At 41.6% G+C, this 26,984-nt stretch overlaps 1 protein-coding gene across 1 annotated transcript; it reads right to left on the bottom strand.

The window, feature by feature from the left end:
• Window positions 1-1,065: 1,065 nt before the first annotated feature.
• On the bottom strand, window positions 1,066-26,983 carry tmem184a (transmembrane protein 184a). The gene is made up of 9 exons (XM_083779440.1): window positions 26,599-26,983; window positions 25,924-26,166; window positions 17,104-17,269; window positions 15,330-15,420; window positions 12,413-12,488; window positions 6,647-6,738; window positions 4,804-4,973; window positions 4,077-4,280; window positions 1,066-1,821 (listed from the first exon to the last, which is right to left on the bottom strand). The coding sequence occupies exons 2-9, from the start codon at window positions 26,164-26,166 to the stop codon at window positions 1,589-1,591; spliced, it is 1,275 nt and encodes a 424-aa protein (XP_083635566.1). The 5' UTR covers window positions 26,599-26,983; the 3' UTR covers window positions 1,066-1,588.
• Window position 26,984: the final 1 nt, after the last annotated feature.

Genomic DNA, 26,984 nt, shown 5'->3' with positions numbered 1-26,984 from the left:
GAAGTTTATTCGGACCAAGATCAATTTTATCCATTTTCCGCAGCTGTCTAGTGGGGTGTTGGTGACGGGCTAGTCGACAGCTAGTGATAGCTGACTACTTTCGGATATGCAAAACGGAGCGAAAGTGTGCAACCACCTTTAGTGTTTGCCTTCCCTCACTGTTAAGCTAACCCAATTCATATATTGAATATGTGCAACAGAATAAGAGATGTTCCAGAGCATAATATCAGAGCTTTGTTTCCCCCCCAACATTTTAACAAGAAAACAATTGATGTACATTTCTTATCAGATGAACAGGGACCTGAAACATCAATACAAGTCTGAATATCACAAATAAACAAGGCTCCGTCAAAGGTTTTCACAAGACAGAAGCTGCAGAATAATAGATTTCTAACCAAAGACAAAGCCATGTTTTCAAACATTCTAAAATATTTTCTTTCAGTTTCTTTATAGCCCATTTACAAGCTCACAACGTGCAGCATCATGACATGTTGTGAACTTGTAGAACAGATATTTTTGAAAGATATTTTTTTTTAAATCTTTAATGGCATGCCCAGAATAGGGACACCTGGGTTAAAGTGGTTAATGGTTACTAAACCACTGTCTAAGTTGCATTGGATTTTTACTCTCTTTGTGCATGCTGAGCAAATTAATGAGGATAAAACAATCATGCAGTTTACTGGAGACAGGTTTATCATCCAATTTGTAGAAGCTATGTTGAGAAGCGAGGAATTTCAAAGCAACCGACGCCTGCAGTTTGAAGTGGCTGCTCCACAGCCGGTGTGGAGCAGCCACTTTGAAAGACTTCCTTCTATTTGTTGAAACACTACAGAGGGACTGCTCTGCAAATACTTCAAACAAGCAAACGCACAAGTCCCCCCGCCCCCCACACACACACACACACACACACACACACACACACACACACACACACACACACACACACACACACACACACACACACACACACACACACACACACACACACACACACACACACACACACACACACACACACACACACACACACACACACACACACACACACACACACACACACACACACACACACGTGTCAGTCCTCAACATCAGTCACTAGTGGCTTCCTGGGTGCACTCCTGGTATTAATCCACTTCCTCTTTGAAACAGACAACAGAATTGGCCAGCCAGACAAGCACAAACCAATATGCCTGAAACAGACTCTGTAAGAGACCCAAGTGGGGGGAACACAGCTCCAGATTTGTCTGATCGCGTCGAGAAGAGAGGCCATTTTCCTGTGATTACTGCTGATGAGGTGACAATTGACATCACGTCACCTCATCTAAAAATCGACTTGCTCAACGATGACCCCCCCCCACCACCACCACCAAAAAGACAAAAATCCATTTCAGTCAATCTCTTGATGTTTGCATTATTCGTTAAAACCAGACAGAAGAAAGAAATTGATCTTAAAGGCTGAGATGATGAAACTTAAGGGCACGGATAGAAGCTGTTCATGTGGCCTAATATGCAAAACATCGGTTTCATCAGGATGGGCAGCACAGCAACAGTCTCTCCCTGTTACACCTCCACGTTGCTGGGTAACAGCCTAGAACTCATCGTCTGATGTGATCAGCATTATTTTGTCAGACTTACGGGGGCCCTTGTTGCTTCCCGGGCCTGCCTTGCCATTCTGGCTGGGCTGGATCACCTCCTGTGTGGACTGCTGGGTGTATTGTTGATAGGCTGGAGAGAAGTTGTGGATGGCATCCTGGACCATATCCCCGTGGTTTATCGTTTCTTTCAGACCACTAGAGATGCTCTGCATGGGGGCGATATTGTCTGCAACATAAATAAAGAGCAGAAATGGTGGGTCAGACAAATCGATGAGGATTCAAAGCTCCAGATCATTAGTGCTTCCCAAACGGTGTACCACTACCACATGTTTTGTTTGTGACCAGCTTCGGTAACCCACTACCCAGGCTTTTATTTTCGTTCGCGTTCGGCTCAAAAATAAATAAAGCCTGGGGAAACCCATTGGAAAATCTGCCATAGGAAGTGGGAGTCAACTTGTATTTTTCGCTAACCAATAACAGTGCAGAGGGGAAGGGTGGAGGGGGGTGGGGGCAGGCACTCAGATTGGTGAACCAATAGGATCCCCCGGCTGTCTTCTTCTAGACCAGAAATCACACAGGCTGGGGCAGGCTAGTTTGTGAAAAGTGACAACCACACATTATTGTTGATTGCAATAATATACAACGATGAACCAGGTATGCATTTTTTATTTACTGCATTAGTACTCTGTATGAACATATTTCCCAATACAGAGACAAATTCTATACCCTAAAAAGTCGTACTTTAAATACACTCAACCCCGATATACAAGCTCACACGTCACGTATTGCGAGCTTGTAGATCGTCTTTTCCCCCCCGCTATGGATACAGCCATATATTGGCATAACATGTTAATATATTTAAAATAAAACCATAGCACCACCATTAGACATTTTAGGACCAGAAGAAATACCCTCCCTTTCCTCTCATGGACAGTGGCAGTGATAGCACACAGCTGCACAATCCTGTTAATGGTAATGCTAATTTAACTACAAAGCGTGTGCTTCCATTTGTACAATGGCAATGACCACAGAATAAATTTAATGTGTGTGTGGTGTTGATGCAACATATTGGTTAAGAAATCTAATTATTAGTCTAGTCTATTACATAACTCTTATAATTGATAGCAGTTGGACAGCAAACAAAATAATGCCTGTTTTTTCCCTTATTGCCATGGACCAGAAAAACAGAAAATCTGCGACGATTATTTGATTCTCAAAATAAAAAGACTTATGCGTAAATTGATATTAAAGTGTTTATCAGCCCTTATCTCTCTCTCTCTCTCTCTCTCTCTCTCCCTCTCTCCCTCTCCCTCTCCCTCTCTCCCCCTCTCCCTCTCTCCCTCTCTCCCTCCCTCCCTCCCTCCCTCCCTCCCTCCCTCCCTCCCTCCCTCCCTCCCTCCCTCCCCCATAGCAGGGAAATGTGAATAATGATTGATAACACTGCAGAAGGCTTTTCCCTTGGTTTCTATTTGTCTTGGAAGGGTGAACAGTATTGACGTCAAAGGGCTACCTCTAGCTCCCTGCTAGTCTCTCCACTGAGGCTGTGAATACCACTTCATCTTCCCCTGCTTTGCTGTGCTAGCAAGTGTTTCCTCTGAGGAAGGGCGATCATGGAAGTTTAGTTAATTTTGGTTTACAATCATCATGTCAATCATACACACAATTACGATTAGTGTGGTTGGCCACAGGGCAACCAGACTATTGTTATTGTTAGTTTTTATTGTATGGGAATGAACTGGTGGTCCGTGGCTCAAATGCTGAAATAATGGCAAAATGACTGTTGCTTAAATTATGTGAATATGCTCAGAGCGAGCAGCAGTGGCTCAGGAGGTACTTAGAGCAGCCGCTTGGGAAATGAAATCAGAAGGTTCCCAGTTTGATACCTGGCTCCACAGGGCCAGTGTTTGTCTCCTTCCTTGAGCAAGACACTGAACTGAACCCATAACTACTCCTGATGAGCAGGTTGGTTGGTGTCCTTTCTTCACCATCACTGTATGAATGTGTGTGAAAGAAAGTGAATGTAAAGTATTATATTGTAAAGCGTTTAACAAAAAGGGTTAGCATTTATTTATTTGTTTTCCTTGTAGTTGGAATTGAATGCCAGCCCCATACTCTGTGATGGATAGGCAGGGACAGATTAACCCCCACGAGGGCCCTTGGGCTGGTAATTTTTGCAGAGCCCCCATAGTGTGACATTTTCATGTTTTTATCATCTTTTTGACTAAATCAATGGCTAATGAATGGCCCTAGGAGCCCTTTTCAGGGCATCAAACTCAGTACCGCACGGTCCAATTTCCCTTAAGGGCCCCTGAAAGCCACGGCCCCACTGGCCCAATGGCTAATTTGTCCCTGTCCAGGATAGGGACAATTACACCGTGTAACCTATTTTCAGGGTGGGGAATGAGGGAGGAGGGGCGTGGCATGTAATGATCCTCTGAACAGCTTGCGTGCCTCTCTCTAAAGACAGTGGTATGTGTTTACCTGGTCCTGGTAGGTCGTTCTTCTTCTCCTGGTAGACGTTGCAGGTGAAGGCGTAGCGCAGGGCGATGGCAGCGAAGAACATCTCGATACAGATGATGAAACTCTGCCACCCAGCTGCCACGGTGCCAGCACCAACCTCCTGGCCGTTGATCACCAGCGCTTTATCGATGACCCCACATCGTTCCAAGATGGCCAACACCATTCCTACATAAGAGATCAATATCCCACTGTAAGTGCTTTAATAGTGGCAAAGGACACAGTAAAACCCTTAGCGTAGATTGCTAAATAGCTTCTTCCACCAGACAATCAGGCATATGACCAATCAGGCGAGGGTAAAGAAAAATAAGCAGCTTGGGAAACAATAACCAATACAATCCATTTGTATCACTGAGAGTGCAAAGACGTAACCAAATGGACCCTCACTGGGCTACGTTTGTAGACTCTCAGTTCTCTCAGAGTTAAATTGACACAGACTGTGCATTGTTCATATCTTTGAAATGACAATTTACTATAATAATAATAATAATAATAATGGATTGCATTTTTATAGGGCTTTTCAATGCACTACGTGCTTACTCAAAGCGCTTTACAATGGTCCATTCATTCATACATTGGGTGAAGCGGCAAACAGTCAACGCCAGCGTCCTCACTCCACACACCAATTGTGGCAACTCTTTAGAGATAGTGGCTGTTGGTACAAATGAAGCTGAGGGATGGGTGGACTTGCCTTGCCAGAAAGACAGGAAGATAACAGATTTGATGGTGAGGAATTTGAGCACGGGTTCGAATGGTCTGAGCAGGTCGCTGGTGGCGAAGAAGAAGAGGAACAGGGCGTAGAGGGCCAGACTGACTGAAAAATTGTAGATGATGGTAATGTACAGGTAGCCTCCATTTACACTGTAAATGAAAAGAAGAAACAGTCAGTCAGTCAGTCAAAAGGCCCATCTTTCCACTCTCAGAGTTAAACTGACAATAGGGATTTTAGTTGGAAAGGTGAGTTGATCCAAGTATATTTGTTACAGTAAAATCGAGAAACCAAATCAGTAAAATCTGGGCGAGGAGTGCCCGGTTTCGGGGAGGAGCGCCCCCGGACCATGACTGGGGGGGGGGCAAACGGGAAGGCAGAGGCAAGCGAGCGGGCGCCCCCTCTGCCGCCCCTTTAACTGAAAGAAATTACCCGTAATGGACCCAGCAAGATGGGACAAAATGCAAACCATTCGCTTTAATCGATGGCATCTGCAGTTGAAGAATGAATAGCAAAAGAGCTGTAGGACTTCTTGTACATGGTCACCCGATTTCAGGATACAGCCCATAAACTCCACCAGATTCTTCAAGAATTTAACAGATCCGCTTTCCAGCCTTTCTGCAATTGAGTCTATTTTCCCAAGGATTCAGCTATATAACTATGCACTGCTCAGTAAATGAGATGCCAATTAGCCCGGCCTTAAATCACTGTGCCCCTTCACAGAGATTAAAGACCAACATTAACGGTTTCTCTCCGCCAACTGTCCTGTTCACCTCTGTGAGAGAATAAGCAGAGGGAAACAACAAGTTATTGATGTCTTTGTTTATACTCTGGCCGACTGAATGACTATCGTGAGCTAATTAAGAATCAAGTGAAGTCACAGCTTCATTAAAGAAGCTCCATGAAATAGAATGTCTTAAAAGGGAGCTGTTAAAACGTTATCCATGTTTTACCTGCCATTTCCAGACTTTTGACTACAAACTAATTGCATATATGATTATTAGGGATGCCCCGATCACGTTTTTTTGCTCCCAATACGATTCCGATCATTTGATTGTGAGCCCGATACCAATCTTTCCCAATCCGATATTTATATAGAACACGTTTATGCCATATCACAATAGTACAATATCCAGTCTAATATCATGTTATGGATATAATATTGATACTAGGTAATGTCCCAATCACTTTTTCTGGCTCCCGATCCCGATCCAACCGTAATGATTATGAATGAGTCTTTTTACCTTTGACAGGGGAAATGGCCTGAGAAAAGGCTGCAAAGCCTGTAATTAAGTGCCAATACCTCATAGCTGAAAATGTGTCAAAATATCAAAGTAACCGGTTCAACCTACTCTTAGGCTGTGCCTGCCAACAGCTTTGGACGCTACTGGCAAATACAAGTGTTTACATGAGTCACAAACATGCCTCCATACAAGTACTTTTAAAACGTGTGGGTATGCAAGATAGACAAATGAAACATTAAAAGGAAATGTAAGGGAAGGTGGGGCCCTCTTAATTGTCTCTCGAGACAGACTGTTGGCTCACACGATTTTCAAATGCTTTCCGCTTATGCTATAGAGCAAACAGAAGTGCTGCAAATGTGAAGAAACTACAGCGTCCCGTTTCGCATTTGCAGTCACATTACATTTGTCCTACTGTAAATCAAATTAGTCAAAGCATAGTTTAGAATGGAAATATATATGAAAGATATTAAAAAATATATATTTTCATTACTGGTCATTCACAGCTTTCTGTAGGCGCAATTGATTCCTTGCAGCGTTCAGAGAGTGTGTTATAGTTGTCTGGCTTGAGAGACTATACTCACTTAAAATCTCCATCATGGTATTTGCCAAAGGCCTGCAGAACGATGGTGATGACAGCCATGAGGGGTTTGACAACACAGAACTGAAGGGTTGCCTGGAGAGAACAATGACAAGCATGACTGAATAAGCCAAATTCCGAACCCTAATTTGACAGTGAACAAACAGATCTAATGAAGTTTTAGATCATATTTAAATATAGACAATTCTAGAGGGTTCACAAACTTTCAAGCACCATATATTCAACTATATATATAGTAAATCATATCATCATCATATTATTATAATTCAGTCAATGTCTGAGTGTGTGTTGCAATGGGTCTGGTCCACAAGATTCGATACACCACCAAGATACCCATGTACCTGTCTAAATACTTCCTTAATGTAAACGAAGTCCACACCCACAACACCAGAGGGAGTGCAACAAACCATGTACAACCCAGATTCGGCACAAACAAGGGACTAAATTCTTTTCGCTCCTATGCCACCAAAATGTGGAACGCCCTACCAACAGTCATTAAGACATGTGAATCCCTTGACTCCTTCAAAACCGCTCTCAAAGGGCACCTACGGATGGCTGCAATTCGAAACTGGCCTCTGTAAAATCTGAATCCCCCCCACCCCCCCCACCCCATTTTCCCTCACTGTATATTGTATCTTTTCCCTTTTTTGCTTCCCATATGATGAATTTAGCTACATAGAAATGTCTATTTGTATGTCTCTAAATGTTTGTATGTCTTTAAATGTTTTGATGAATTGAACAATGTGGACCCTGTTGTAAACAAGTGTAATGCTTAATTGGGTCGTCCACTCACAGTTGACAGTCTTTGTATTGAGTTTGTGCTTAAAATGTACTGTAAATTCTACAAACTGTTAATAAATATTTCAATCAATCAAAAAAAAAGTCTGTCTGTCTGTGTGTCACTGTGACTGCCGTAGCTCCTTACTGCATGCACCAATCACAATTACACAGGCATTGACCATAATAATATGGAGGTCTTCACAAAGCCCTTTTTTCGATTTGACACATTAATGATTAATAATGAATTTATTAGTGAATTAAAAATGTGAAAACACACCCAGGGCGCAGTACCCCCCGCGGCCAAATATCTCACAACGGGTAAGAGCTAGTATTACCAACATAGTTGCTGAGGTAAATTCCAGAAATGCGTAGAGCGGTGAGCTCTGCATTCATACAGTATACACAAACAGTATACACAGACTTTCTGGTGCAAGATTTGGTTGCTTTGTTAGTGGTGTGGATGGCATCTCTGCTCCATTGTCGGCTTGCTTATCACAGGCTTATGACACACCAGGGCAATGTGCACACCCATACCGTCAACACAGATCCTTTCAAATAACAGCGTCATCACTCATTGTAAAATGGAGAAGCGGTTTGAAATGCAGCAGGCAACTCATGGTGGAGAGATGGAAGTTGAAGTAGTCATAAACAAGGACTCTGCAGATTCTTATTAAATTATTTACGCCAGAATGCTTTGCATCGGCGGCCCCCCACACACACACACCCCCGTGCCCCCCTCCTCCTCCCTGCCATCATTCCAAATGTTTTTCTACAGAGTAAGGCAATTATAAGTAAAAGAATAAGAATGTTGGCGATAATGGGGCATACAACTTTCAGTGACTATTAGGGCTGACCTCGATTAGTCGAATAGTCGACTAATCGATCGGAACGGGTCTCAATCGACTGACCACCTCTTAGTCGACTGAGCAAAAAATAAAAAAAATAAAAATATTATTATTATTCCACTAGGTCTGTGGGGGACATAAACACATTTGAACATTCTGACTGTTAAAATCTCCAATGTGCATGTGGAGTGTGTCTAGCCTGGTTAATAAACCAGACTAATATCGCACGGACCGCGGGATATTAGTCTGGGGAGGCTCAGCTTGGATTTCATTTCCAGGGGAGCGGGTTGAAACATTTTCTCTTTGACACAATTGGTCAGAGCTACTGTCAGTCAAAGGTCTCAAGCATTGAAAGTCACTGTACCAAAGCCCGCCCATATTGCATACCGTGTCCCGATTGGCCGCCCCATTTCTCTGATGTGGGAAATGGGCGTACAATTGAGCCTCTCCAGACCGTAATCCGCCGGCAGGCAATTTATTTTTGCCAACGGCTGATTCGGTCTGGTTTATTAACCAGGCTAGAGTGTGTCTGCCTGTGTGGCAATGTGCCACTGCCTGTGACTTGAATCGCACAGTGCGCTGGCCTGATAGACTCCAGAATCTCAATCTCACCTGCTGTGCTCAATCTGGCTAATGACAAGCCTCTCAGTTGTTCACAAAAAAAAAAGTCTATCAGTCGACTAACAGCAAATTTATTCATCTAGCTGTGCACTAAAGCACAGCTAATGTCCCTGGGTCTGCGGTTCTGTACCACTTGACCCAACACATTAACTGTGAACTGTCTGCATGGGGGGATGCAGTAGCTGTTAGATTCTTAGAACTTTGGATAAATCAGTGCTACAACGCTGCCGTTGAGAATCTTGTCATCAACATATCAACTGTCATGAAGGAAGCATGAGTTCAAGTCCGTTGCTCTCCCCATGTCCCCCATATATGGGGACTAGGTTGGCGGAGAGTGTGTGTAGAGCCCAGGATCACATTAGATAATTGACACAGGGTGAAAATTGGGTTACAAAATCGTGGGATAAAAAAATAATAAGAAAAAAACATATCAACTGTCCATTTACTGAACTGGAAATTCATAATTTGTTCAGAAAGCATTAGTGGTGTACTGGTCGTGTACAGCTTGCAGGGTGCCGTCTCATTTATAGTGCTACCTTAAAGTTACTACCCAATTTTAATTGGAAGGTTTATAGTATCTTCTTTTGTCATGAGTAGATAAATTAGAATAAATCTGTTTCACTTTTCATTAAGATTAATAAGTATGATCATAACTCATTTAATTCATCTTAACTTGACTTCCAGTTGACCGCCATGTGGATACCACTATAAATACCACTTAAATCTATAGGTTCATGTACTGATCGATAGGAAAGGTTTTTAATAATATAAAGCACTGCAGCTGTTTTCAAAGTGTAATATTGGTCACACAAGCCAACCTGCAAAAACAGAATTAACTAGAACTGCACTCTGTCGAGTGCATACTTGCTTGTTGCACACTAGTAGGCCATAAATGGCCAACTAGTGCGCAAGCAGAGCGCGCAAGTCCTTTCGACCGCTGTAAACTGTCAAATCTCAGTATCTCTGTGAAGGAACGTTTGAAATGTATAATGTTTAGATGTAACTATTTGCTACCTACCTACTTTATGCATATAAACACCTAGTATTATTAAGTATGATTCAAGTTTCTATCTATATTTTGGGTGAAGAGCTAGTGAAGAGCTAGTCATACATATACACACCACGTACTCTGGTCCCAGCAGATCAGGCACAACTTGCTATTTTATTTTTACTGATTATGTATATAGTATACGTATGACTAGCTCTAAATGATGACGTAAGATATATGGTCATTTGTGGTCGTTTGGTCCCAGCAAAGCAGGCATAAGGCATATACTATATATAGTATATAATAGTATATAGGCATATACTATATACGTATACATATATACTATATAGAGTGTGTAGTTGTAAGTTGATTAGCGGTATACTGTGGTTACTTTGCGCCAAAAACCGTGACAGCTGTCCCGCCATTTGATGTTTATGCAAGAAAACAGCAAATCTGTGCCTGGTTTGCTGGGACCAAATTACCACAAATGACCATATTTCTTACGTCATCATTAAGAGCTAGTCATACATATACACACCACGTACTCTGGTCCCAGCAGATCAGGCACAATTTGCTATTTTATTTTACTGATTATGTATATAGTATATGTATGACTAGCTCTAAATGATGACGTAAGAAATATATATAGTATATACCGGTATATAGTATATAGGCATATACTATATACGTATACATATATACTCTATACTCTATACTGTATAAAGTGTGTAGTTGTAAGTTGATTAGCGGTATACTGTGTGGTTACTTTGCGCCAAAAACTGTGACAGCTGTCCCGCCATTTGATGTTTATGCAAGAAAACAGCAAATCTGTGCCTGGTTTGCTGGGACCAAATGACCACAAATGACCATATTTCTTACGTCATCATACGTATACTATATACATAATCAGTCAAAATAAAATAGCAAATTGTGCCTGATCTGCTGGGACCAGAGTACGTGGTGTGTAAATGTATGACTCTAAATGATATATGGTCATTTGTGGTCATTTGGTCCCAGCAAAACAGGCACAGATTTGATGTTTCTCTGCATAAACACCGAATGACGGGACAGCTGTCACGGCGGAAGAGACCGGGCGAAAACATTACTTGCGCGCTCTGCTTGCGCAAGTAAAAAGCCAAAGAACTGTCTTTTTCAGTGAATGCAAATGAGGATATTATATTTAAACAAGAAATGTCATGTCATTCTCTTGCATATTGTACCTTACTGGGGCTTTCTGTCGTCACGTTTGCAGTCTCTAGTCATGGTACGGTGGGGGAGAGGAGAGTTAGTGTCCCATTGGCCGTATAGGGCTAGTCTCCCATTGGCTTAGAGGCCAGCCAATCATGAAAATCACGCCACTACATCACTAATAGTACTCAGGGCTCGCATTGATCAGCTCTGTAAACTGATAAAATAATCTAAGCGCCAGACAAAACATGGCTTATATGGATTTTTAAAAACAGCCACAATCTCTACTCCTGCTATCATTTTTGTGACACACCTTGGGGGGGGGAATTGGCTCCCCAATTTCAAAATATGCCTGGTGGTGGTGTTGGTGTTGGTGGTGGTGTTGTTTTAATTCTGAACAGTGGATCCAGAGATCATGATTCATTAAAATAATGCCACCAGAGGAAACGACAAGGCTTTGCTTTTAAAACACACCACGTACTGTATGAGCTGTCAAAAAGTGTTTATCATTTCCCGTTTAAAAGAAAAAGACAAAGCACATTTCATCTTGGATTCCGTTTTGGAGACGCCTCTCAGATCCAATTTCCATCATCATAGTTAAACAGGGAGCTCGAGCTGCATCCCGAGACACTGAGCAGGGCTCTGAGCTGACAGCTCATGTCATTTCTCAGTGTTTATTACTAAACAGGATTCACCTGCTTTAAATTACCTTTTCTTTTTTTAAGCAGCGAATGTCATTCTCCAAAATGTATACAACCAATGAACGGCTGCCATTTTGAAAAAAACCCAGCAATCAGTTTATTTAATGGGTAAATTACATAATATATTTTTATCCAGGTACCCCTTGTGAGATGGAACAGAAGGCACAAACAAGGGACTAAATTAATTTAGCTCCTATGCCACCAAAATGTGGAACGCCCTACCAAAGGTCAAGACATGCGAATCCCTTGACTCCTTCAAAACCACTCTCAAAGCCTTTGAGAGTGGTTTTCAGTCAAAGGGCTGCAATTCTAAACTGGCCCCCGTAAAATCTTAATCCCCCACCCACCCCTTCTTCTCCCTTCACTGTATATGTTTTCTTTTCCCTTTTTATCTCCTTTATGATGATGATTTCCTGTTTTTCACTATATAGAAGTGTATATTTGTATGTCTCTAAATGTTATGATGAATTGAACAAGGTGGACCCTCTTGTAAACAAGTCTAGGGCTTTATTGGTCGTCCACTCAATGTTTTGTATCGAGTTGTGCTTGAAATGTAATACTGTAATTCTGCAAACTGTTAATAAATACTTCAATCAATCAATCAAAAAAAGGAAAGTGAAGCTCACCTGTTTGCAGAATCTTAGAAATCCGATGGAATAGCTCATTCCATACAAGCAGCAGGTACCGTATAGACAACTCGACCTGTGAATACAATTTGATTAATTTGCATTTAGAGAACAAATCATCATTCATAAATGATTACCGTGGCTATGCAGGATATTTTGAAAATCACTCATCAAAATACCTCCCCTTTTTTTCCTCTATTGTGCGTAAATGTTTAAATGTTGCATTTATATAGCGTTTTTATCCATGGTGCTTTACATAGATTGTAGAGCTTGTAGATCTGCTATTTTGAGTTATTATGAAACAAGCATGGATATTATGGATATAGACTAGTAATACAAATACAATCAAATAGACTTAACCACCAAAATGAATTCTCATCCATCAATTATTCACACAGTGAAGCCTTGAATACATGGTGTTTTTGTCTCATTCCTTTACATTGAATGAAAAACTAAGCCAAAATCTATTCCTTATGACACAAAACGTATTGCCTCGTCTCCACTGGCCAAGGTCAGAGCCATGTCTGGCTCATAGACAGAGTCTCCACTGCCTTTCTCCAGCTGCCTTTTTCACAAACTGGGCAGGTGTGGCCAAATCCAGAACATTAATCAGAGTATGCACATCATGCACATGTATCACTTTTAGCCCCGGACCCCCCCCCCCCCCCCCCCCCCTCGTCTAGACTGAGTGGCAAAACATTGAGCAGCATGGAGCATTGGAGTTTGAGGTCCTGCGAACCACCTGTTTTTAAATTGCACATAATGCAGGAGGCAGCAGGACGTTGCGTTATTGAAACGATCGCTTCCAAACTCTGACACTCAAGAAAGATAATCACCTGCACGGAATTTCTTGACAGAAACTAGCTCATAACATGTCTATATGGTGGAACTTTATGAAACAAAAAGAAATATAGATGATAATATGTTGCAGAGTTTAACGTTATTTAATGCAATCAGATGCAACTTTCCTGTTTGGATGTCTTGGATGTATGGGTGTCTGTCAAGGCCAGAAATTAGTTTTTGCCACTCAGTAGGCGTTTCCGCATAACTTCAGGGTACGATGATGTCACGCTCATAGCTTATTTGGCAGTCCCTGTCAGCTGGCCAGGGGAGGGTGTGTAGACAACCACATGTCTCCTCCAAATCACCAGCTGCTGAGTTTCCCCGAGAGAGAGCATAACATACACAACGTTTCATGCCGTCTCCCTCAGATCCCCTCCCTGCTGAACAGGTGCCTCTACCAACCAACCAGTAGGAGTTCCTAGTGCTGCAACAAGGACACGATCCCCCGCCGCCTTCCCACGCGAGGAGGGAGTCGTCCTCGGATTCGGGTTCTTGGAAACGCCCCCAGCCACTGCGTTAGTTTTACTGAGGTTAGGTTTACTGAGGTTAGGTTTAGGTATAGTTTACTGAGGTTAGATTTAGGTATAGTTTTACTGAGGTTAAGGTTAGGGTTAGGTTTAGGTATAGTTTTATTGAGGTTAGGGTTAGGTATAGTTTACTGAGGTTAGGTTTAGGTATAGTTTTACTGAGGTTAAGGTTAGGGTTAGGGTTAGGTTTAGGTATAGTTTTACTGAGGTTAGGGTTAGGTATAGTTTTACTGAGGTTAAGGTTAGGTGTAGGTGTAGGCTGACAATCACAGCGACTGGCCAGTCACAGCGCACCCTCTACGTCACTCTGTACTCAACCCGAGGACGGAACCATGCTCGCCCTTCCCACACGTACTGTAAAACCCACTGCAAATGGGCTCTATGCACACAGAATAATTCTTCCTACTTCCAGGTCGCTTCGCTACTTCCTTCACGGGTGTTACAGATTAAATAAGGCTCTGTTCCATTTAGTGTGCAGTGGCTCTCAAACGTTTTAATTTCAAGGACCACAAATGGAACCAAATGGACCCGTATTTGGACACTCTCAGAGTTGCACACCCATACGGGGCCATTTGGAACCCACTCAAGGACACTTTGAGACCCACTGGTGTGTAGCAGAGTGTTTACAGTGAGCCAACATGCACAATAGCAGCAGCACCCTGACTCTGTTTGACAAGAATGGAACAGAGCCATCATGAGTATCATCGTAGGGAAGGGGCCCCAAGTTATTTCCAAAATGGCGTGTGTGCATGATAGAGCCCAATTGTGTTAGTGCACCTGGCCAAGACAGAGTTACTGTTGCCGTCGTGGAACAAGCCCGGGCGAGTGTTTTATATAGTCATATAATACTAATATAACTGAAGAACACCCAGGGGAGGTCGGAACGTTGTTTAAAATAAAAAAGGAGATTTGCAAGCCTTCCGTTTTTATATTAAACTCATATAATCCACAAATTAAGCAATGAGAGAACAATACAGGTGAAACGATTAACTGCTTGTTTTGCCGTTTTCTCTGTCTTGTGCCGACATTATATACAGGTTTTAATTAACACTAGTACTTGTTGTTCTCAAGTCCTGCTGTTCTTTGGGTAGACAGTGGAAATATAAACCAAACATAAACCATACCATTGGTTATATAGTCCAAGAGAGACAAGACATACCGGTATGTTGTGAATCCTAAAATAAGTTGCATTGTTTGAAGAACAGTAGGGGGTCTGCAGCCTTAAACCACTTTGTTAGGGCTCTATACTCTCTTTTTCCCCACTAAATCTCTACACCTGAAATCTCTACAAGGGTTACAACAATATACAATCTCACAACGCGTCGCAGCACAACGTGCTGTGAGCTTGTACAGGGCTTAAAGCCAAAGAAATCCCAAGACTGAAATCCGTCCCCAGGACTGAAAACTTGAAGCCCCGCTTGTAGATCTACTATTTTCATTGAATGTCATGTTGTGACTTGCCCAGAATAGGGACGCCGAGGTTCATGTGGTAGAAATGGCCAACAGTTCTTGAAGAACAACAACAAGACAGGAATGAGGTCACTCACTGAATGGGCTTTCCTCGGATCTCTGACATGATTGCACTTTCTCCACCCAGATACTCAAATGACAAGGTCAGGAAGTTGTATATGACAAAGGCTGTGATGGAGAGAGAAGAATTGCTTGTTTACATCATATACAGTAGCATGTATGTCAAGACATGATGTAACTGTAAACAATATTACCTTACAGTTTATGTCATAAATATGTGATATAATCTTCAAGGGAGAAAAAACATATTTCAAATAATAATAATAAACGTAATTGGACCTGTATTTTTGAATAATCACACAGTTTCAGTTTCTAACATTAAGAGGCTTTCTGAGCGACCCTGTGCTGGAAATCCCCTCCTAATCTTTTGTTGCTATTTAAGGAGGGCTTAAGTCAAGCTAATGTTAGTGGTGTCCACTGAAGAGCAAGACCATCACGTTTTACGCATAACACATTTCCCTGCTTTCCAATTCCGAACGTAGTGCAGTATCAGCCAACCACAAAATTGACCCACACTGGAAATTAATCTACTCAATTATGTAATTACCAAACTCTTTAAAGTTTTGCTGTTCTCTCAGATTACACCTAATTCATTTTGCATAACAGTTGACCTCTGCCTCTGATAGATTCAGTACATATTCATAATTATAGTAATTATATAAATGGCAAATTAAAGAGCAATCTACTGAATTTTTGTCATTTAAAAAAAAAATGAATTTCTGCATGAAAAATGAATATTTCTATTATATTTGTAATAAAGAAAGAAACACAAAACAAAAATAATCCATCTCAAATGGATAGGATGTAATACGATAAGACATCCACTAGGTTACACCTCCTGAGGGCAAAACACCACAGACAATAACACATGGAAACAATGACGGGTAAGAAAAACGAGTTTGGTCAGTTGCACTTAGTCTCCATCAACTACCCATCTTACAAGTGGGGGTAGGGGTGCACATCCTATGCACTTGCTACAATTGTAAAGTCCTGTGGGGCCACTCTGAACTGGTTCAACTCTAGTGGAAAAGGGGCCACTCTGAACTGGTACAACTCTAGTGGAAAAGGGGCCACTCTGAACTGGTTCAACTATAGTGGAAAAGGGGCCACTCTGAACTGGTTCAACTGTAGTGGAAAAGGGGCCACTCTGAACTGGTACAACTGTAGTGGAAAAGGGGCCACTCTGAACTGGTTCAACTCTGGTGGAAAAGGGGCCACTCTGAACTGGTTCAACTCTGGTGGAAAAGGGGCCTAAATGTTTCAATAGAAGAGCTGTACAACCACAAGATACAGTACAACCACCCCAATAGAGCGTCGCAGTCCCCCCCCCCTCCCTCGAGAGACCCGGAAAAGAAATCCCCGTTCATTTTCCTCATAGACTTTTCAGAAAGTATTTATTTAGAGACGTTTACGCCGCGAACAAAGCCAACTCTTGTCGTTGTTTTTCTTCTTTGTAATTATTTGTTTGGTCCAAAATATTGTGTGTGTTGTCATGATTTGTCACGACAAGAGTTGGCTTCGTACAACGCTTAAAAGGTCTTTAAATAAATACGTTTTGAAATGTCTATGGGAAAAATAATCTATTAGGGAGGGGCTCACCTTCCTATAGCAGTCTCTAATGGGGAGGGAGAGGCTCACCTTCGTAGCAGTCTCTAATGGGGAGGGAGGGGCTCACCTTCGTAGCAGTCTCTAATGGGGAGGGAGGTGCTCACCTTCCTATAATCAGTCTCTAATGGGGAGGGAGGGGCTCACCTTCCTATAGCAGTCTCTAATGGGGAGGGAGGGGCTCACCTTCGTAGCAGTCTCTCACAGAATCAAAGTAGACAAAGTACTGGTCGTTGCTGATGAAGAGCAGGCTGAGCCACGAATCAAAGGCATACACTGGCACAATAAATAGGATCCGGATGATGTAACGCTGCTCATTGGGGACAGTGTAGTTCCTGAGGTGTGTATAGATCTGCAATGGAAGGTGTGCAAACATCAGTGGTGCAAAGTAGCCAAGTACACTAACTGTAGGACTGCACCTACGTACATTTGAGGTAATTATACTTTACTCGAGTATTTTCGATACCAATACTCCACAACATCTCAGACTCTACTACACTTATTTGACAACTTTAGTTACTTCGTACATTTGGATTATATTACAAAACATATACATTACCCACGTCCCCTATATACATTTTGGCCATTTGAAAATAGCCGATCTGGAAGCTCACAATGTGTCGCATCCCAACAAATCGGCTATTTTCAAAAGATTGTTATACATTCGAAAACCTTAAATGAGATATTCTGCATAAAGAGTACTTTCTACTTTTGGTACTTTAAGTACATTTTTTTGATACCAATACTTTTGTACTTTTACTCACGTATTTTTTTTATTCCATACATTTACTTGTAACAGAGTATATCTATCTATGTTGCCGTATTGACACTTTTACTTAAAGGACCACTTCACAACTTTTCATCTTATCTTCATATATAATTGGTTCTTCTCACTAATGTTCATGATAAAATACCACAATTTGTTTCTACTCAGTCTGTGTCTCGGCTGTGGGCAGTTCAGAAACCCCATGAACATCAGTGAGGACCAATTATTATGAAGGTAGGTTGAAAAGTGGTGAAGTGGTTCTTTAAAGGTTTCATGGCATTCATTTTCATTTATTTTTCGTTTTTCTTTTAGGTTTTATGACCTCAATTACATAAAAAAACCTGAACTTTGAACATTCAGTGGATTTTCTGCGGTCTGGAGCTTTCTCTGGGGTTTGGAAGCCTTTGTGAGCTGCAATGAAAACAGGCAAAACTGTGACATCTGCTGGCAAATCCCATTGACATATATGGGATGTTCTGTCTCTTACACAAACAGCAGGAAACTCAAGAGCACCTGTTTGAGCCAGAAAACCCCACACCACAGAAAATCTCAGGGTTCTTTGGGTGCAATTGAGCTCAGAAAAAATGAGCTCAGAAAAAATTAAGAAAAACTACAAAAATCTATGTCACAATCCCTTTAAGTAAAATCTTTGAGTACTTTTTCCAACACTGGCAAACATGCAAGCATTATGATGAACATCATCAGACTGTAGTGAATGATACAATGACTGAAATGTCCACCCCAATTTCACCTCTAAAGAGATACATTCATTTCCCCTAGTCCAGTTACAGGTCGGTTTCAAATATCAAGTTCATGAATTACCATAGAAAGAAAGGGGCCGTTTTGTTTTTTGAAAGGTGAAGACGGTAAGTAACCTATAAAGACCTGAAGCCGAATCAGTAGTTCTCACACTTTCAAGATTTAAAAAAGATGTTAAAAAATAGCAGAATGTAAAAGCTTGCAGCGTGGCACGAAGTGACGTGTTGTGAGCTTGCATATCTGCTATTTTTGAATAGAGGGTATGCATGTGACAACATCATCAAACCCGGAAGTTGCGCAGGAACGCGTACAGAGTGGCAAAAAACTACTTTCTGGACTTGACAACCCATGCATCCAAACAGAAAAGTCCTATCTGATTGCATTAAACAACGTTAAACAAAACAATGTTAAACTCACTTTGCATGTTGCTTTGACACTCGATTTGCCACTCGATGTGCCATTCACTTTAAGCATGCGCATACCCTCTATAAGTAAGTAGCCTTGCCGAGCCATGAGGCCCATAGGGCAGGAGCCTATCTCCCGTTTCTGTAGCGTGAGGCAGCTTGATGTACAAGTACACCCCCTGGACATGACGCTAGTATGTTGCAGGGACTACCCTCTATAGCCAATGCTAAAATGACAGATGCTTTCCCGGTTTTAATGGTTAACAAATTGCAGTCATACCAACTAAACTAAAAGTCACTTTTTCTTATTCGTTTTTTGTATGATAGATAATGTGTTATTAACTATCATGAAGCAAAAGGAGAGTAATTGATTTGGTCGTTTCTTGGAGTCTAACAACCATCCTGCATTTTGCTCAGTTTAATGATGTGTTAAGCACTTTGCTTCCTTCTGATCTGCTGACTAATGTACTCACAAGTAGGGCTGCAATTATTGATTATTTTCTTAGCGATTGTTCTATCAATAAATGTTTTGATTAATTGAATAACCGAGAAGCGTGCGCGCACGCGCACACACACACACACACACACACACACACACACACACACACACACACACACACACACACACACACACACACACACACACACACACACACACACACACACACACACACACACACACACACACACACACACACACACACACACACACACACACAAATTATCACACAATTATCTGCCATTACTTACATACTGTAAGTAAAAGCAATATGTATTAAATTCTCTTTATTCAAGAAGGAGTTATTTAATTCTATTAACCAGAATTCCTCTGCTGACACAGATTGTGCCAGTCATGGGTGTCTAACTAGAAGCGTGGATCACCTTAAGATTTCAACTTGCAATTACAAAACCGGGTCTGCAATGAGGCTTTTGGGTAGGTGTCCTGCTCAAAAGAAATAAAAGTATGTTTATAATCCATCAAACAAGTCTACGGTAGGAGACTCAATTGAAGGTCAGGAATGCCGTAAAAACGAAATAAGTCATTTTTGGGGTGGACTATTCTTTTAAGCCTAAATCAAATGTATCATCAATCTACAGGTGGTCATTACAGAAGTGAAGTTGACGCAATCATTTCTCCTGATTCTACTTAGAAGACCTCCTGCATACTTTTGAAAATAGCTGACTTTTCAGACATAAAGAGAGGTAGCAAGAAAGAAAACACGTGTTCAAAATATCATTAGAAGCCAACAAAGCCACAGGATTTTAAAAGACAAGAAGAAAATCCCATGACATCATCTGTTAAACACCAGAGGGAGACACGGTATTCTCTCAAATGACGTAGCCTGCCATGATGTGGAATGAGAAACAGCTGGTTGTGCTTGCTTTTAAAGAAGAAGGCGGGGAAACAGTTGAAAGCCCAAATAATTCATGCAGATATTATTGTTTGTTTACCTAATTAAACCAAGTTTCAAGAAAGACTATTGCCATTTGCCTCATATGAGGTCCATACAAGGATTTTTCTTTTTTAAGACCAACAAACTGTCTGAACACACTAAACTAGACAATAATCATTGATGGTGAGGTAGACAAATGTAAAATTGCATATGGTGTAGGAGTAGGCTTGCAACCCATGAATTCTATTCTATTCTGCACCAAATATTTGGCCAACTTAAAATAAAAAATGGTGTCGAGGGAAAAGGAGGGGACCAAGTATAGACCCCTGGGTGCCCGCCTCGGTCAACTTACTAAGGCGCGATTCATACTCCTATTTTAGAGCCGAATAAAAGTCATGCCAAGAACCCTGATTGGGAGCCCCATTTAAAAGATGTTGTGCCAGGGAGAGAGGGTCTTTGTTGTTAAATTAGATCAGAACTGCAGTGGGGAGAGTGAAACCCACGCACTGAATAGTATTTTTTTCTTCTTCTTTTTTTACTTAATTTGAAAGAATAGTCATTCTTAAAACAGTACATTCTCTCTCATTTGGCAAACTAGCTGGAGACATAATCATGACATTTAGATTTATTTCAGCAATTTAAAACCAAATGGTCTGACTGTTTTATATAAGCTAAGGCTAACTATTTTCCCGACAACAATAGCTTCTCAAAAGGCAAAGTGAACGGAATAGGATATGTACCATGACAGCTGTGACAGGAAGTATCATATTACGTGACCTGTCCTTGAGAACACTGTCTGCAACAGAACAGACAACAAAAGCAGAGCAAACATGTAGGCCATTGGTTCTCAACTTTTTCAGGCTGTGACCCCCTGCCAAAAATAATAAATAAAAATAATAATAATCATTAAAGTTGAAGCATTAGATTTAGTTTCTTGGTTCCACAGATAAATATTGTGAAAATAGCCGATCTACGTGAGATTGTGCTTCAGCTATGTTCACAATCTTTGCCTCTTTCTTATATTATTTGACAATTTGCCAATAGTTTGTTGATTACTTTTCTCCATTTCATTTATTTAAGTATTAAAAAGTACTAAAGGTAATTACATTGTCACTTTACTGTCATCTAGGGTTGAGAACCACAGTGGGCGACTGTTCAGAAACAGGGGTTAAATGTTTGAAGATGTGTTGATTTGTTAGTTAGTTAAATTGCTAGTAGAATAGAATATGTACGGTTTTTCATCTTAAAATTAACCAATTATAACCAATGATTAGTTAAATTAATTGCGACTGCAGGTCGCAATTAACTATGAAATTGTGCATTTCCCGTCAGTTGGTCACGACCCATATATGGTCATGCCTCGTGACATCACGTGATGAAATCAATATTAAGTCCATATATGGAGATCCCTGATGTCATCAATATTGGCCAGCAATTCAAACCCTTAGTTCTCCATATATGGAGCTGAACTGTTCTGACATTCCATATGTTGATCCTTCCCCATCCATCCTCCGATGTCTCCCGTTTGACTGATACCTGTCCATTCAAACACTAGACGGGCCTGCCCCAAAGTTATTAGTGCAGCCGCGCGCGGCAGGCGGTGAAAACTAGAGTTCTCAACAGGCACGAAAATTAAGACACGGCCCTAACTGCACCCTCATCAAACCATGTGCGGCCTGGGCCACAGCTAAACGGTCCTGGTGCCTGGGCCGGTGGTCCGGCCTGGCGGAATGTTGCAGGTTCAAGTCCCGAGCCCCTCTGCCTTTGCCGCGTGTCTTCCACCCCCCCACCCCCCCCCCCCATCTCTCTCCCCCTTTCCTGTCTAATTACTGTACCGGGTGTACCCTATCAATAAAAGGCCAAAGACGCCAACACTGCCCCTGCTGCCACCCATATATGGAGTTGACCTGTTCTGACATTCCATATGTTGATCTGACCTCATCAAATCCTGTACACTCTCAAGACATGCTCCATTTATGGCCAGAACAGAATTCATTCCATATGTTGATCCGACATCAAAGCGCCAGCGCTCGCCCAACAGCCTGCTGTCACCCAGGCGGATATGTTGATCTGACCCCCCCCCCCCCCATTTCAAAGCGCCAGCGCTCTCCCAGCAGTCTGCTGTCACCCAGGCAGATGCGTGCACACTTCTCGCCCTCAGGCGTCTTACTGGTATATTAATAAAAATCAACTGCAGGGATGACCCAGTCAATGTGTCATTTTACCACTAATTATGGCATTCTCCCTAGCGTAATCTATGGTCTTTCTTGCATAATCCGTTATGTTGTGCGGTAGAATTTCAGCAATTATACATTTAACAGTGACATGATGGGTGTGTTTGGATATGCGATCATGCGCACAGGGAATGCACTCACGTATTAAGTTTGTATTGCACAGTGTGCTATATCCGAATGCACACGATGATAGTGGTGTTGCTGGTGTATTAGTGAACATGTTACAACACTTCCCTCCATGAATGTTGCATTAACTTTGCAGCCGACGTGTATGTTCCATTATGGTGAGCCATTCATTTAATGTTTAATGTAATCTATTCTGGTTCCTTGACATCGTGTTACTAGTTTGAAGAGATAAAAGGACATAGTTTCTGTTCCTTAAGTGAGATATAGTAAAAAGCAAGCAAGTTTTGTATAGAATCACGATGAGTGACTGTTAATTAATACATGGCTAATTGTAAAGTGATGGAAGGTTTTTAGTGTAGTGTAGCGTGATTTGAATATAATTTTAATTAAATGACCTATACTGAATAATTATCATCATACACATGTTCAACTCACACATGAATATTCATAAAAGACGGCACAAGTTCAAAGTTCACAATCTACTTAAACACATGAACAATTCGGAGGAGAAGATTACGTGTCGTTATTGGTCACCTTCAAGTTCACTGTATTAGAAGCTTGTGGCATGATTTAATGGCCATTAGAGGCTGCACATTAAAGCGTGACCACAGTGAGCCTGGGGGGGGGGTGATGTATCTGGCCCTGTTGAGAAGTGAAGCGAACAGGCTGTGTAGACGGATGTCTTCCATTTTGCTAGAATGGCTAGAGAAAGCTATGGTACTCCCGGCACCACAATGCTGACCTCACAGTTAATACAAAGATGCACCCTGGATAACTGCCCCAAGCGCAGACTAATTTCAGCTCAGAAAGCCAGCCCATCATTCCACTGAGGTGATTAAAAGTGTAAGCTTAAATCAGCCCCGTTGTGACAATAAAACGAAATAAATAAATAAAACCGTAGTGGTGATTGCATAATATTGATGTTGAGTAGTGTATCTGAGTGAGAAAGGCCATTAAGCTGCTATACAGAATAGACTGTGTTGATCCTCTTTATATCTGCTGACGTAAAGTGCAGACACCAATAAGCCCACCAGATGGATGAGACAAACAAACGGACAAGCAGCAGACAAACAAGTATTGACAACTTTACAGCTAGGGGGATGTGAGGTGGTTGTGTTTAGTATGCACATTGTGAGAACAGCCAAGGTCTTAGAGCAAAGTCAGATTGCACTTGACCAGCATTCTAAAACTAGAGCTGAAGACAATGTTATCCTCCCATGGGATTCTAACTTATCTACCTGGCTGGTGTTATTATTTCTCCACATCGCTACTTATTTAACTGCACAATTAATATGCGTTAATGGAAAGTGATTGGACAAGCAAAACTATGATCAGACGAAAATTGTGTGTCACAAATTCCATGAACAACTAGAAAAAGTGCCCTTCTGGGCACAGGTCTCCACCAGGATAGGAATGTAGGACATTGCAGCTTGCCTTCATCTGGTGGTTGGATAAAAGGGCAACAAAAGTAAACTAGGGAGTTGGCATACAAAGTTATCCACAGATCCGTGCAGTTAGAGGTAAAAACACTTTTCGGCCAGTTATAGTGCCACCTTGAGGCTGAGTTGAAATTGTTCATGTGGCATTTCTTCCTCGGCTTAGTGGGAATGTGCGTGCACAATTTCACGGAAATCACGCGATGTGTTCATGATTTGCAGCATTTTGTTTGAAACTGAGCACTTTGGAAGCCAATCTTAACCAATCAGGATGGAGTCTGAGAAATCTGAAAGACCCGTTTCGTTGAATGGCTCTAGAGACTGTGTACCAATTTGCGCGATGTTTGGACAAAATCTGTAGTTGTACTGTGCAAAAACTTGTTTTGCACAAAGCGGCCTCCTGGTGGCGCTATAACAGGCCGTTCTGGAAAGTTTGGGGCAGAGGTTCATCGTTGGCATCCAGGGAGTGTGTGTGCAAAATTTGGCATCGACCGGGTTAACGGTGGCCGAGATTAGCTGCTCACAGACACACACACGGACGGACACACGGACGGACACACGGACGGACACACGGACGGACGGAGTGCAAAACATACTCTCCCCCCATGCCTTCGGCCTGGTGGAGACAATGATGGCTTTTAAGTGAGACTGTAAAGTAACTCATCCCGAGTGTACCACACACGTGACTTGACCATCCCTGCCAATCCTGTTGGAGAATGCAAGTTGCAGGTACAGTCATTACTGTAAGTGTAATTCATGAGCCAAATGTGAAAATTAGGGATGTTCAATATTTGTTTTTTTGCCAATATGTGATTTTACGATATTGTTCAACTCTTAATATCAACCGATACAGATATATAGGCTTTTTCAACAAATACAGATACATGCAGATATAATAATATAATAATATAGTTCGGACTACACTGATGCACAACGGACAGAAAAACATACAAGTTGATTCTTCTGATGAAGATTTTTGTTCAGTCGGTAAAATCTTTTCCAATATAACATTTTTAAGCTATTATCTGCCAATAATATCAGGAGGCCAATAAGCAGACATCCCTAGTGAGACTGCTGACTAGTACGCACATTTGGCAAGCAGGCCTGAAAGCAAGACTTTAGTTCTTTATGATGCTGTAAATGAGTTCTCAATATCAATTGATTTCCCCGTTTATAACTTACTGCGCCCAACTGCATTTCTGAGAAATGTACTTATATAATAAAGATAAGCTATCGCGTGGCCCCTACAGAACAAAAACTAACCACCACACCCACTCAAAAGGCAAAATTCATTTATAAAGAACCCTCTACTTGCTTTTTAATAAATGTTGTTACGGTCAATCCACATGCCCTGATGAGCTATAAGGCTATGTATTCTACAGACTGTCCATTGGATTGTATCAACCCATTTAAATCGCCTGAAGCAGCTCATTCCATTTCAATGTGATTGTCACTGATAAGATGAAAGCCAGCAAGGAAAATGTCCCATGATAGCATGAAGGAAACGATAGCATCTGTCAACACAGAACACACCATTACCTTGACTCATGAATAAATGTGGTTATAGAATAGGCTGCACTGTACTGGAATCATTAGCTCTAAGAAACTAAACAAAAAACAACATTGAAACCTAAAGTGATGGCCGCCATTATTCATGTGTATTATGTCACTGTCCTCTGGCAGGGGTGGAGACAAAACAGATCCTTACTATCTCTTATTACCCTTTGAGTACACTGAGACAGTGAGTAAATACCTTGAGGCTACTTCTCTTTAAGACAGGTGTGGTAGAAGCAGAGATTTTGTTTCCTTGGCGTGTAGAAATATTAATTTAATATCAAAAGGTACAAGTTAAGAACTTAAGATCATTGCAAGATTCACAAAACTCACCTGATAGCAAGTAATAAGCAAGGCTGCCCAGACAAAAATCCCCGATATGGCTTGGGCAGCCACTGTATTTAAAAACATCTGGTCTGCTTCTATGAGTGACCCATTGCTTGTTTGGATTATTGTCAAATTGGATTTGGAGATATCAGTCTCGCGTCCAATAATTGGTGCTGCAGGCAAGTGAGGTATAGAACCATTCGAACCATTCTTGTTTGTCGAGTCCATGTAGTCCAAAGAAATATTCATCTGAAACAGGAAAACACACACAATGTGTAATAATTAAAGGCCTCCATGTAAAAGTTAATGACATTCCCATGTAGTGGCAGTCTGGCAGACAGTGTTGCTTCACTCCTATCTTCTCATACAGTAGGCCTATCATACTGTATCATGCATGTAAAATCAGAGCACAGTGGCTCTGATTAAAGACTACTGTTTCAGCACATGAAACATGATCAGATTTGTTTATTAGAGTAAAGAAGGAACAATAATTAGCCAGAGGCAATATAGTTGTCAGATCAAGCATGGTACAGGAGTTGTGTGTAGCTACTATATCTGTAATTAATTTCATGTAGCCAACACACACACACACACACGCACACACGCACACACACACACACACACACACACACACACACACACGCACACACACACACACACACAGAATAGCAGCTCACGCACCTCGTCCTTGATGTCGTGGTGACGTGACCAGCTTGATGATCCAAATAGCTTTAATTCCACGACGAGGTAACCATTTGTCCACGCAGAGACGCAGACGAGTAATGTATTAAAAATAGGACTTTGCCTATTCAAATACCATGATCGTCCGCTTAGAAATGCCCCGACAACTGCGTCAATGGACAGTTCCAACAGTCAGCCAGAGGCAGCTACTTCCTTGTTTGAAACAAACAGGTAAACTGATAAGGTCGAAGTCCACACCGGCGGCTGCTAGGCTACTGTAAGCACGGATCGATAAAACATATATATAATACTATGGTACTTGACCTTGTTCCGCTAAGCAACCGGTACACTAGAGTCGTGCTAATATTATCATCGTTGAGCGACAA

This window comes from Protomyctophum parallelum (genome assembly GCF_964188405.1).
Source record: "Protomyctophum parallelum genome assembly, chromosome: 13".
NCBI classification, from domain to species: Eukaryota; Metazoa; Chordata; class Actinopteri; order Myctophiformes; family Myctophidae; genus Protomyctophum; species Protomyctophum parallelum.
This window is presented reverse-complemented; position numbering and strand designations above follow the sequence as displayed.